General features: G+C 38.6%; 1 protein-coding gene across 1 annotated transcript; it reads left to right on the top strand.

Moving 5' to 3' along the window:
• The first annotated feature begins 80 nt into the window (after positions 1 to 80).
• cnppd1 (cyclin Pas1/PHO80 domain containing 1) lies at positions 81 to 11,426 on the top strand. Its single transcript, XM_066687242.1, has 8 exons — positions 81 to 255; positions 2,089 to 2,191; positions 2,525 to 2,606; positions 2,902 to 3,022; positions 3,439 to 3,567; positions 5,700 to 5,761; positions 6,798 to 6,915; positions 7,558 to 11,426. Exons 1-8 carry the CDS (start codon positions 193 to 195, stop codon positions 8,185 to 8,187), a joined length of 1,308 nt encoding a protein of 435 aa, XP_066543339.1. The 5' UTR covers positions 81 to 192; the 3' UTR covers positions 8,188 to 11,426.
• Positions 11,427 to 14,359: the final 2,933 nt, after the last annotated feature.

A 14,359-nucleotide genomic window follows, 5' to 3' on the forward strand; every position in this document is an offset into this window, starting at 1 on the left:
ATCAGTATAGTGCCCCTAGTTTTGCCCGCATGCAATGGCGCAGATCCGGCGGCGGGTGTCCGTCCAGTCGTGCTGCAGGGGGCGCTCTGGCGGCTGTCAGTCAGGAAGCTGCGCCGGGCGGCTGCGGGACTAGTGCGGCAGAGCGGCGTGTCGGACTGTGTTGAACCGGTCGCGCTGCATGTTTCTCCTAAAATGGGTTTTGATGAACTGTTTGACGAGAAAACTTTCCCCTTTTCCGACTTCCAGCAGTTTACGGTATGTGTGATGATCTCGGGTTCATATGCGAATATCTCGTCCCGTCTTGGGCAATACGGCAGCCTTTGACTTTGCTAGCGGGCTGCTGCCACTTCTGCAGCTTGTTAAGTTGTTATTATGATTATTAGTGTTTCGATTAGCGATTGAACATGGTTTAAAATATATTGTGTGGTATTTGTACAATTCCGTTTAATTATGTATTACTGCCAACTCTTTCATTACATTTATATAAACACATACGATGTTGCATAGAATTTAGTTAAAAAATACGAATTTTTATGTAGTAGATATCGATCTGCCATTTGAAACCTATATGTATGCAGACGTAGGGAAGAGCAGTTTTATATGTTTTGTAAGAAATGGTGGCGCTATCTACAAAGACAGCCAATGAGGCTACGGGTTGTTTTCCTGGTCTGTGTCCGCGCTTAGAGCTCCGACTCACCGAAGCCTCTTCTACTCGACCCCCCGGCTTCTTCTGGGCCTTTAGTTCCCCAGGCCCGTTTGACAAACCTGCTCGGAATTTGCCTGACACTCCCATGACTTTACTTTCACTGTAATCAGATCCACAATGTGAATTCGTTAATTTATCCTAATGTACAAAATACAAGGCTGTGCTGTTTAGTTTCGGTTTAATTGATTGGCTTTGCTCAACTAATTAGAACATTATAAAACTTTTTTTTAAATGTATGTTGATGAATCGTTGCAACTTAAGTAATAAGGAAGTATGAGACTGAACTTTGTTGGGGTGATATAGCTGTCAATATAATACGATTGTCTTCTAGAAAAGCATGCCTGGGTCAAACTCGGTGATTGGTATTTAATGTTGGTGGCTGATAAGTTGGAGAGTTTGGGAGTCTAGTCTCACCAGTTATTGTCACAGTTGGGTTTGAAATTGTGTTTAAAATTGACCTCTGCTTTGGTTTCCTGTCAAATATGGCATGTCAGGGTATTGGCACTAAGATGTGCGCTGTTATATAAGGGCTATATATATATATATATATATATATATATATATATATATATATATATATATAATGTGTCATGGTCTTTCACAATTGCCACAATTTCAAACATCTGACCTGATATTTTGAATTTGTGGTAATATATAAAAAATAAAATTCATTTAAAAGCTGCAGTGCAATACATTTTACATTTTTGCGGGGTGCAGATAAGATTCTTGCTATAGTAATGTTTTGCCTATATACGTGTTATTTTATTAAAGTTGAAAGTGTAGGAAAAATAATTGAAAACAGCCTTTGCAAATTAATGTTGGAAGCATTTTAAGATAAAATTAGTATTACATGGACATTTACTGTGAGCACGTTTCTCAAAAGAACAGAATGGCATTGCAACCTGCTGGTCAAGTCAACAATGAATCAGGTCTTGACAGGACTTGGTTTGGTACCAACATTGCAATTTGATTAGAGAAAGGATAGGAAATATCTGCATTTTCAAGGTTTTCTGCCATCTCTTGCCAGGTGAATCAGTTCCCTCATTTTCCACTACAGAATAGTCTCTTCCTTTTGTGCAGCACTGTGCAGGTGTACTGGAAATCACACAAACAAATTAAAGCCGTTTGTTAGCTAAAGTGAAATATTAGATAGAGTTTAAAAACACTACCTATAAACATGTTTCAAGGAAAATGCAATACCTATATAATGACACATAATATATCATAATTCAGGAAAAAAAAGAAATCTCCTGTTATTCCCACCTGTCTTTTTAAACCTGTGTCGTGCTTTCATATGATACAGCATTACAAGAGATTTGTAGACATTATGGAATGATATCCAGGACCTAACATACCAGTATAACACTTTCTTTGTTTTCCAGTTTCTCCCTGGACATCAGAAGCTGTCTGAGCGTGTTCGGAAGCGATTCTACTATGGACTGGAAAAAGACTGCCCCCTTGACGCATTATCAGGCCCTGTTACTGGTAAAGTTTCGTATAGAAAGATAAATATATGCAAAAACTATATTTAAGCAAGTGTGTCTTTTAATGTACATTAGGAATAAAGCAACTCTTTTTAATTTACATGTTTTACTTGCCTGTGTTATCATCCTTCTTTGTATGTTAATTAATGTAGGTCTCCACGGTTAGTAAAATATCCCAAAAATATAGTTTTGTGTCATTTTCTTATGCAGTGAAGTTTTCATGGTTGTTGTGCTGTGAAAAAGAGGTTCAGAGAAGCTGCTTAGTAACTTGATGTATAGGTCTTAAGTGTTGTTTATCTTCATATAATGAAATGGACCATATTTTTTATGATAGATATTGCTGTGGAACTGCTTCAGAAGTCTGCACCGAGTCCCATCCGCAAACTCCAGAAGAAATATGCAGCACATGTGGCACGGTCAGTAATTTTAACTGCAAAATACATTTTCTTTCAGTAATTATTTTTCCGGCATCAGATTTGTGTATGAGACCTGTGAGAATAGAAGATTGAAGGATTATAGTGAGGCTTTCTTTAAATTAATCATTAATAGTTGTGCATCTAAAATACAGATTTGTTCTTTATTTTCCTTATTTGATAGGTTTCGAACATCAATAATATATAGTCTACATTTTCTATACATTACATTTTACAGATTGGGAAGTTGTGTGTTTTTTTTTTTTTTGACTAAAGTCATGTAATGTATTGTTTACAGGGAAGCTTGTATATCCCCTTGTGCCATGATGCTGGCTTTGGTTTACATTGAAAGACTGAGACACAGAAACCCTGAATACCTGCAACAGATCTCCTCTTCTGACCTTTTCCTGATTTCAATGGTAAGTGAGTAGTAGTGCTACTGAACATCTAAAGTAAAATATTAGAATGCATTGAGCTGAAAAAATATCATATTTATTCAGTGATACATTGAATGTGTAGCTTTTGAATATATTCCTTCACATCCAGCCACCTAGTACTACTAATAATAATCAGCATTTAATTTTCCTGATTAAACCTACAAGCTTGTCTATTGGTGTTCTTACTGGTTAATGTCCTTAGTAACACATGAGAGTAATGTTGTAGGAATTTCTCAGTTATAAGAGCCTATAGAGTTGCTAAATAATGTCTAAAGTCTATTACTACAAGGATATATGACATTCAGTTTGTCTTGATCATGGTGTCAAGAATTTCAAAGCCTCTTAGATTACCAGCACTGATTTGGAACTGTGTTCTGAAGCTTCCCGTTTCATTACAGATGGTTGCCAGTAAGTACCTCTATGACGAGGGAGAGGAGGAGGAGGTCTTCAATGACGAATGGGGGGCCGCTGGAAAGCAAGATGTTCAGACTGTGAACAAGCTGGAAATGAACTTCCTCAAAGCCATTGTAAGCAGACGTTATTATCATTCAACCCTGTTATGCTCTGAGCTGTGAGGTGGGCATGGATTAGTGCCATTAATGCCAAGTATAACCCCATTCACACTGAAACAATAGCTGGCAATTTGGCAGCATTTTGTTGCCAGCAAGGTCTGTGTGATTGGCTTATTGCCGGCAAATCATTGAACAAGAACTTGTGACCGTAACTACAAACTAACCGGGTTGTTAGAAATGGCAGAGGTTGAAAATAATATAGTCGCAGCAATTCTGAGTGTTATTGATGCACCAACAGGTTGGTGTATGTAATGCTAACGATTGTCACACATATGTCAGATGTTATATACCAATAAATCATGCAAAATATAATATCTCTATACAGGCAAACATGTTGCCCACTCACACTGGATTAGTTTCAAACTAAATTGGTTTGGTTCGTTGCTTTGAAACAAACGTGCTTCGTTCGTATGGAGACTAACTCTGGTTCGTTTTCATGATTCACTTCCGTGTTTTCTCAGGACTCTGATCATACTACAATATCAAGTGAGCTTGGTTTGGTTTGTATTAATAAATCACCGGAATACGGATATTTACATTTTACATGATTAGTGCATATAAGAAATGGCAGCATAACATGTACAGTAACTAATACATATGACTACATTGTATTGTTTACCAATCAATAAATAAATAAATCATAATGATGGCAATAAAGTTACTACATGCAGTAGTCTAACACATTTGACAAGTTCTGATACAATCAAATAATACATGGGTGCGTTCACGCTGTGCACAATGTGCGCAGATCTGACCAGCAAAGCAATTCATTTTCAGAATCTATGACAACAGTCTGAATAGTGAAGCATCCAACTGTCTATTAAACACACTGTGCAGTTATTGAACACAACAACAAGGCTACTATATTTGTGAATATTATAATCAGCTTTGCGCTGCTGAATGGTGATTGTTTTCTCTATATAAAAATATATATACAAAAGTATTGGCCAAGTAATTAGTTATAATGTAAACAGTTCAAACTACTCGGTCAATGAAAATAAATGTGTGTAGCTGGTAAACTTGCTATTGTCTTTTTCTTCTACTAAGTATGATTGAAGTCTGAAATTTAACAGTATGCAATTTGCAGGTGTAAAATGCATTGTGAAATTGTGAATGAGACCAACTTTATTCACTTATACGAATTGTGCATTAAAACGATATAAATTTAACCAAAGCAGGTTTCCATTCAAATCAATGCATTTTAAAACGAGACCAGCTGTTTACTATGCAATCCGAAAAGCTGAGCAGTACAATTAAAAATGTCAGTTTTGGAGTTAACAACTGGGACGATGCAGAAATTAAAGCACTGTTTACAATGTGATTAGAAGATAAAGTTAAAAAAAGAAACCGAAGGAAGTGTACGAGCACTGCTGTCTGAGGATATAACTATAGAAGTGATAACAGAAGGTTTCTTTCGATGGCTATCAATCACTCGCCCGACCAAGTTAAAAGGAAAATAAAAATGCGAAGACCAGACTTTAAAAATGACTACAAATGCAGTGGAGTCCAGAGAAAAAGTTGCATGTTTTTCTGAGGAAATACTGAGCAGCATCTTGCATTGCATAGGACACATCAACCTGCAGCAAACACCACTGAAAAGATAGACACTTGAAGTACTAATACTATAATATAATATATATATATATATATATACAGCTCTGGAAAAAATTAAGAGACCACTCCCAAGTTCAGAAATCAATGTTGGTCTCTTAATTTTTTTAATAATAAAAAAAAACAATTGTGAACGGGGTCAGAAAGAAAGCCGGACTAAATTTGAGGGGGCCCAGGGCCAGCCTAATAAGTGTGAACCGGGTCAAAGACTTTTTTTCCTCCTCACTTACCAAGTGGCTTGGGAGATGGCTTAGCCAAAATGTTTTTTAGAGTGCTGAACCGTTGAATTTAAGGGATGCATCCAGTCAGAAGGGGTAGGTTAAATATCCTGACATGCATACGTTTATCTGTCCAAAACAACTGGATAATGGATCCTGTGGCTTTACAGTATTGCAGGCCAGTGTTATTTTGGTCCTGTACTACAAAAACCCTACAAAACCATAGTGATTAATAATTGATATTTCATATGTTTGCAGGATTGGAGCCTATATGTTGAACCTCATGAATTCTTCGAAATTTTGAGTCAGCTAGAATCCAGGTAGGTTTCATCAGCTGTTGTCATTTAATTAAACTCCCTCTGCCAGGCCACCATCGATATCCTTACCTTTATAGTTAGTTTCATTTTAAGTTTTGTATACATTTCACATGTTTTGGTGCCTGAATATTTACCTCCAGCCAAGGTGATCTTGGGTAAGATGTGAATTGACTCTGCCAGAATGAACTTGGGTTGTTTATTTCTAAAATGTCCCCTGCCCCTAAGGTATTGTTCAAAAGCTCTTTATACATACACAGTGCTTGGCTAGCGACCCATAGCCACATTGTCTGACGTATAATACTATAGTGATGCAATATGTTTGTCCAAAACAAAAATATCAAGTTTGATTCCAGTTGTGTAATATCATTATTTCAACATTCTTATTCTATTACTCTCTATAATGTAATTTCCCCTCTATAATGTAAATTATACTGCTTAAAATCACTTGCCATCCTACCCCTTACTAATCCTTCACACAGCAGCACAATACACACTAATCTGGTAGTCACTGGTGTTGAAACAGACCCAGAATATCACTTAGTAACAAATGTAAACATGCTGCTGTACTGTGCTCTAAAATATCCTCTTTTAACCAAGCGTTAATCATAAGGTGTTTATTCTGCTGTCCGTATACTGTCTTTTGTTACTTACAACATCCTCTTATTAGTACAGACAATTACTACATGGGTACGTACTCTTTTCAGTACTTGAGTGAGTACAAGGTTTAGTTTTTGTTTTTCAGTTAAACTTTCCTGTTCTGAGATACATTTGACATGTACAGACTTGCTCTGTAGCGTTTAGTTCCTTGACAGTCCTTCAAAGAGGATTATTTAGTTTTCTGATATCTATAATCTGAACTACAAACAGGAAAAGGTCACATGTTGCTTTTGCAAAAATGTTACCGAATAGTTACAGTGTCTCGACAGTGATAAACAGTGATTTAAAGTATCTTGATATTGTCCTAGGCTGACTTCTCTTTTGCAGTAACAACATGTCTTATTGAATGCATTTTATTTTATTTATTTTTCCTCCCCCATAGCATTGCGGAAAAGCAGGGTTTGAAGCGAGGCTGGTTTACCTACACTGACCTGTGTGTACTGCTGGAGCAAGCTCTGTGGCAGCAAGCTTTTAGCAACATCTATCTGCACTTCACCAAAGTAAGGAACCCTCACTGGATTTCTTGAGTGACACTGAAACATTTTTCTTTTATAGAGATCAGTGTCTGCTGCAAAAACAATATAGGGACAATGTTATTCAAAGTTTTTCTGGATTAGAGTTATTTTATCTCAGTGTTATTTGACATTTAAATCTTCCCATCATTTCCAGTTATATTTGCTTTTTAACTTGTTTTTCTAGTTTTAGAAGCTGATTGAGCAGTGTGTGAATGGTGCCTTGTTCCTGACTCATTTCCTGTCGATGGTTTATGTGGCTGTGCTACATGGTCTCTGGCAGTTTTAGGCAGAAATATAGACCACAATATTACTAGCAACATAATATGGTTATGATAAGATGTATGTGATGACAACTTGATTAAAGAAAACATTTTAATATTTGGTAGTCTTGGTCAAAACAAAATATTTAAACAAATAAAATGCAAATATCAGAGCTGTGTGAGGACTTGGAAGTGTCAAAAACATCAGAAATGAATTAATGAATAAATTAATGAATGCAAATACTTGTGAATGACATGGTTGCACCTTTTCATTTCAAGCATGTCTAAGACCTGCAGCTAGTCTTATACCATGTCTACCAGTGGAGAAATGTGACTTTGCTGTCTGTCTGTGTGTGTTGTGTTGCAGCTGGCCTGCATGCTGGGGCTGATGTACCTCACCAGCGTGGCCGGACTGATCGCCTCCTCCGCCGTGCTGCAGCAGGCGAGCTGCCTCCGGGGGAAGGGGCCGTGCATGCTGCCGCTGCCCGACGGAGACGCTCTGGGCCTGGGGCAGCCCTCCGCCCCGCCGCCCCCTCCTGCTACCGACCTGCGCTTCTGCATCCTGGGAAACGACAGCCATGACCGGCGCTCTGGCACGACTGCCGCCGCCGCCACCACCACCACCACCACCACCACCACCACCCTCTGCTTCTGGAGCTCCCTCCTCACCTCGCTGGCCTACTCTTCTGAGTACAGCACTCCCGGACTGCCCAGCACACACAGCCGCGGAGCGCGTTCGGAGCCCGGCTGGCCACTTCAGTGCGGGACACGCAATGGCACCGGATCAGCGGCTTCTCCTCAACTCGCACAGGGACTGACCTCTGCCTCCCTCTTCAGTCCTGGCACTGAAGCCCAGAGGGGTAACGGGGGTGTTTTTGGAAAGGCACTGGACCCTCTCATGAGAAGCGTTTCTCCAGAGGCTCTCAAACTCCACCAGTGTTCCTCCGAGACTGTGGTGCCATTCGGGAAGGTCCAGAGCTTCGTCTTCCCAAGTTAAAAGCTGTCCTAGAGGACTGTCAAGCCTACATCCCAATTACTTTTCAAAATCAGTTTAGTAATGCATCCACTTAGAGGAAATTGCCTTTTTTATCTGTCTCTTCATGAAAGGCTGTTAATAAGCCCACCTAATTTTTAAAATGTGTGTTAAAAAAACGAAACTAGTACAATTTTATTTCAGAGGTGAAATACTGCTAACTGTGGTCAGCGGCCATTGGAGAATGAGTCCCTGTTTAAACATCCCTTGGCTTGAAGGTCTATTTCTGTCTAATGCAGTTAGATTCTGCTTGCAAGTCGGGTTGAGTGGGGTCACATGGAAATGTTAATGTTTTGCTTTTCTTAGACTTCTTAGACTGAATCGTATACAACAGGTGTGCAATTTAAAACCGGATTTGAAAGAGATGCTTTCAGACGTTTACCTTTTAAAAACAATGCAATGTCTCGCGTCTTGACGGGTCATGTCATTAGGAAAACACAAATCTGTCACATCAGAACCAGACGATGGTAACTGAAAAGAGAAGTAGTTAAACTAGTGAATAACTAAAATGTATTCTAAGCGATTCGGTACTAGGCATCTCCCCTTGATTCTGCTGTATTCCAGATCTTTTGGAGGCTTGTTATTTGATTTGTATATTATGTGGCAGAGTGGAATATGAATTAGACATGGAAGTTAGCTTCTTGAGAAGATGGAATTTCTTTAAAAAGCCTCCACAGGTTGAAATGTCTGTAAGATCGTACAATGCTTGGGTGCATGGCAAATGTGTTTCCCCCTTTTTAAATGATCTCATTCTAAAATTGAGATAGAAAGTTCATGGTTCATGTGCTTGCTTGTTTGTTTTTGTTGTTTTGGGCAAAGACTATGTTGATGAAAACTTTCTAAGGGGAGTGCACTTAAGAAATATTACTGTTGTTGCCTCTCTACAAGAAAAGGAAAAAAAAAAAGCAGATTTCTGGATACCATCTATCCATCTGTTGTAATTGAAGATTTCTAGATGCAGGTTTTGCAAGTAGAAGTACAGAGTTGAGGTACTTCTAAATCCACATCCTGTAACACACTTTAGAAACTTTTTTTAGAGGGACACACAATACTGCAGCATAACCACTACCTCAAAATGAAGCTTTACCATCAAATATTTCTGCAGCTGTGGCATTTCTAACTTTCACGCTAACCCTGATTTGAAGTTTGGTACTGTGTAGCGTATTGGGAGGAGGAAGATGCTGGCTTAGTAAGTGGAAATTGTAAGAGTCTTATATGAGCATCAGAAGGCTAGCTTTTATCTAGAGCGAATAAGGTGTGAATGGCAGCGTCCAAATATGTTGGTCAAGAAGCACTTGAAACTATTTTAAAACAAGACTTGATTTCAAAGGAGATATGTGAGACGAATTTCAGTGCCTGTGTTTGCATCCCGTTTATCTTTAAGGTTTTGGTGTGTTGTTTTGCACTTCTTTTCTCTATCAGATGTTCCATAGTGTCACCTGCCTTAGAGAACATGTTTTAATAGAGATTTCAATTATACTACCTTCTCTGTGGTAAAAACTCATTATTTTCCTTGCTGTTTTTTCTTCACCTTCTTTCTTTCTTTACCAGAGTGAGGAGTCTTTAAATACATAGCAATTTTGGAACTAATTAGCACAGACAAATAATTTCCAACACATTAATCTAACGTATTAATTCCTAAGATTATTGGAATAATCAGTTTGTAGTTGCTTTGTTGGTTGTGGTTTGAGAAATGTAAGCTTTTGAAAATGAGTTGAGAATTTCAGTACCGGGAATAAGACGAATTTTGGTGACGGGGATGTTCTCCAAAATCTCTACTGTAGATCTAACATTTCAGGATATTGTTTTCTAGTATAGTAACAGTATTTGTACCTGGATACCTGTTAAGTTTAGAAAGCTTCCAGGATACCTATGCAATTCTGAATCCTTGTGGGTGCAGTAATTTTGTCAGTTACTTAGATCTGAATGTGTAAATTGTTTTTAAGTTGCTTGTACTCATTGTTTTTTTTAATGTTGTGGAGAGAATACTATCATATATTTGATATGGGAGTGCCAGATTATATAAACTCAGTTTGTTCCACTCTCCCAGTTAAGGGGATTTAGCTTGTGGTTTACAGATCTGCTCTGTCAGACAATGTCAAGGAACTAGTTATTTTGCACACCGCTTTTTTGTTTTGCTCAATAAGTTATTTCTTATGTTGCTAAACGTATAGTGAAACTCACCAACATTTTCTCCAGTACAGTATTGGTTTATTGTTTTTAGCAGGTGTAGCAGACTGTATTGAAAAGGTGAGCATTGGTTGAATTACATTTTGTTTAAGCATTGTGTGCTTATTTGTACTTTGGAGTTACATTTTCTGTATAGTTCAGGAGTTTGGATGAAGGTTTACTTTTTTTTTTTTCTTAATACAATGCAATGTATAGATGAGTGTTGCAACTGCACTACCACAAGAGGGATTTCAGTGATGTGGAGGGTTTAAGTTTTTTTGTGTAGAAAATATTGCTCTCAACCACAAGGTAGTTTTATTTGTGTGTGTGTGTGTGTTTAAAATTCAAATACAAAATTGTAGGGGTGGGTGCGGTAAGGCTTTATGTCTTGAGTATAAACAAACTGATGGTCTGCCTGGAAATTCTTTATTAAACTGTATTTTATAAACTTTTAATCGAAAAATACATCACAATCTGAAAACTGTTCTGTTGTGTAATTGAAGGTTGAAGGCAAGAAACCTGAAGCACAGCTTAATTAAAGGGCCGTTGAATGAATCACTAGCTTGTCCAAGTGGCTTTGGGAATTTAACAGTATGAAATCGCAGGGGACTGCTGGTGAAAAGGCAAATCAACACATTGGGTGAAACTCCTTCAGTGAGACTTAAACCATACACTCTGTGCAGTCAATACAAACTAGGAGAAGTTATGAATGCTATTTATAAACTGGGAAAACAAAATTGCTCCCTTCACCCAAACATTGAAAACTTTGTGCTTTGTCGCAAAGCATTACATGGACATCGAAACTCTAAAGGGAACTACAGCTTCCCAAAGTCATTCTGCAATCTTAAGTGTTTTCTGCCATAGGGAATTGGTATTTGTGTTCATTGCCATCATTTCTGTATAAAATGCTTTTGTGATGGATAACTAGAGGCACATAAACTTGTCTGGCTTAAATTTTTTTAACATGCTGTTAACATAAAATGCATAGTATTGTTAAATGCTTCACTATGTTGAATAAAAACTTTAAATTTGGAGATTGTTTTCTTGTCTTCATTTGGTAGAAATGGGTGGGTTTTTTTGTATAGATTTTTGCTAAGGAAATGCAATATAGTACTTATAAGGGAAATGCATTTTTTTAAATGTGTAATATTGTGTATATTACCTTAATTAGAATATGTAGTGCACACATTGCCAATAACTTTTTGAACCCAGTCAGAATAATCCTTTGTGCTCATAGACACATTGTATACAGCATTTGGTTAATCTTTAATGTATCCATCCCAGGTCCAGGGGTTGAGAGTTCATTGGCCTGTTCAGGTGACAGCAGGCTACAATGTAAAGCTTAAACGTGTAGCTAGAGCAGGGGTGGCTAACCCTGGTCCTGGAGAGCCGCAATCCTGCAGGATTTCCAGGTCTCTCTTAATTACCAATCAATGGATATCTTGAACACAGGGACATTTTGCCTAATTAAGACGCATAATTGGTTCAATTAGGCAGTTAACGATCTGGATAAAACAAAAACCTGCAGACCTTGTGGCTCTCCAGGACCAGGGTTAGCCACCCCTGGGCTTGAGCCTGTCAGAACTTCACAGCCTGAAACCGCTTCGAACATTTAGCGGTCTAAAAGGGATAGTACACCACTAACTAAAATTTAAATTACTTAATCTCTGTCAAAACTATATATATATATAAATATATATATATATATATATATATATATATATATATATATATATATATACAGTGCATCCGGAAAGTATTCACAGTGCTTCACTTTTTCCCCATTTTGTTATGTTACAGCCTTATTCCAAAATTGATTAAATTAATTATTTTCCTCAAAATTCTACAAACAATACCCCATAATGACAATGTGAAAGAAGTTTGTTTGAAATCTTTGCAAATTGAGGCACAGATCTGGGGAAGGGTACAGAAAAATGTCTGCAGCATAGAAGGTCCCAATGAGCATAGTGGCCTCCATCATCCGTAAATGGAAGAAGTTTGGAACCACCAGGACTCTTCCTAGAGCTGGCCACCCGGCCAAACTGAGTGATCAGGGGAGAAGGGCCTTAGGCAGGGAGGTGACCAAAAACCCGATGGTCACTCTGACAGAGCTCCAGCATGTCTCTGTGGAGAGAGGAGAACCTTCCAGATGAACAACCATCTCTGCAGCACTCCACCAATCAGGCCTGTATGGTACAGTGGCCAGACAGAAGCCACTCCTCAGTAAAAGGCACATGACAGCCCACCTGGAGTTTGCCAAAAGGCACCTGAAGGCTCTCAGACCATGAGAAACAAAATTCTCTGGTCTGATGAAACAAAGATTGAACTCATGTATGGAGGAAACCAGGCACTGCTCATCACCTGGCCAATACCATCCCTACAGTGAAGCATGGTGGTGGCAGCATCATGCTGTGGGGATGTTTTTCAGCGGCAGGAACTGGGAGACTAGTCAGGATCGAGGGAAAGATGAATGTAGCAATGTACAGAGACATCCTTGATGAAAACCTGCTCCAGAGTGCTCTGGACCTCCGACTGGGGCGAAGGTTCATCTTCCAACAGGACAACGACCCTAAGCACACAGCCAAGATAACAAAGGAGTGGCTACAGGACAACTCTGTGAATGTCCTTGAGTGGCCCAGCCAGAGCCCAGACTTGAACCTGATTGAACATCTCTGGAGAGATCTGAAAATGGCTGTGCACTGATGCTCCCCATGCAACCTGATGGAGCTTGAGAGGTCCTGCAAAGAAGAATGGGAGAAACTGCCCAAAAATAGGTGTGCCAAGCTTGTAGCATCATACTCAAAAAGACTTGAGGCTGTAATTGGTGCCAAAGGTGCTTCAACAAAGTATTGGGCAAAAGCTGTGAATACTTATGTAGATGTGCTTTTTTTTATTTGTAATTTGCAAAGATTTCAAACTAACTTCTTTCACGTTGTCATTATGGGGTATTGTTTGTAGATTTTTGAGGAACATAATGAATTTAATCAATTTTGGAATAAGGCTGTAACATAACAATGTGGAAAAAGTGAAGTGCTGTGAATACTTTCCGGATGCACATATATAATTTGTCCATGTTTGTGTGGTGGTTGTGGGCGTATGGTAGTTTATTCTCCCGGTGAGCAGTGTGAAATATCCTAGAATTAACAGTACCAAACAGATGGCAAGGGGGGAAAAAATCAAGATCGTTCTTGTAACTGAAAGGTTTTTTTTGTTGTTGTTGTCATTGTTGTTCTAATTTTAGCTCCCACCATACACAAACAGAGAGAACAGTCTGTGTACAAATAAGCACAAACAGTACTGTGAATTGTGAATAGCACAAATACTTTATTTCATGGTGGCCCACTGGCATGTTCTGCAGCTCAGTCTGGTGACCCTGGGTATTGGTTTGATATTTACAGAATACCTGAATGCTTGAGACATAATGTCTCGATGTCTGTCTGGAAATGTTGAGAGATGTTTGGTTGGTAAACATTCAGGTACTGTCTTTAGTCTTTGATGCAGCAGGTCACCTTGGTTTAAATTGTATTAGTATTCCAATTCTGTATATATGTGATGCTCTGCATAACCTCCAGACATAAGACATTTAAGGATGTTTTAAATAATAAAACAGCGGGTTTGCCTTGATCTCAAGGGTTGGGTAATGCTACAAAGGTCCACCGAAGACCTGATCTTGGTTACTTATTAGAGGATCCCTGCTGGTTTTGAATGCATTTACATTTAAATAGAGGAGGTCTTGTATTGGTTACCAAAATACAACACTCCCCCATAGCTCAGTAGTTGTATTGTGTCGTAAACATGATCTAGGCTCTCCTCAATATGGGTCCTATATATAAAACATTAACTCCAGTCCTGTTTAAACATCCCCCCCCGCCCTGATAAGAAGCGGAAGCTATGCTTTAAAGTGTCACGCTAAGCTTTTAACACACTGACATATTGGCAATAAAATACAAACTTTTTATATTTGTAA

The sequence above is a fragment of the Amia ocellicauda genome, chromosome 16 (genome assembly GCF_036373705.1).
Source record: "Amia ocellicauda isolate fAmiCal2 chromosome 16, fAmiCal2.hap1, whole genome shotgun sequence".
Lineage (NCBI taxonomy): Eukaryota > Metazoa > Chordata > Actinopteri > Amiiformes > Amiidae > Amia > Amia ocellicauda.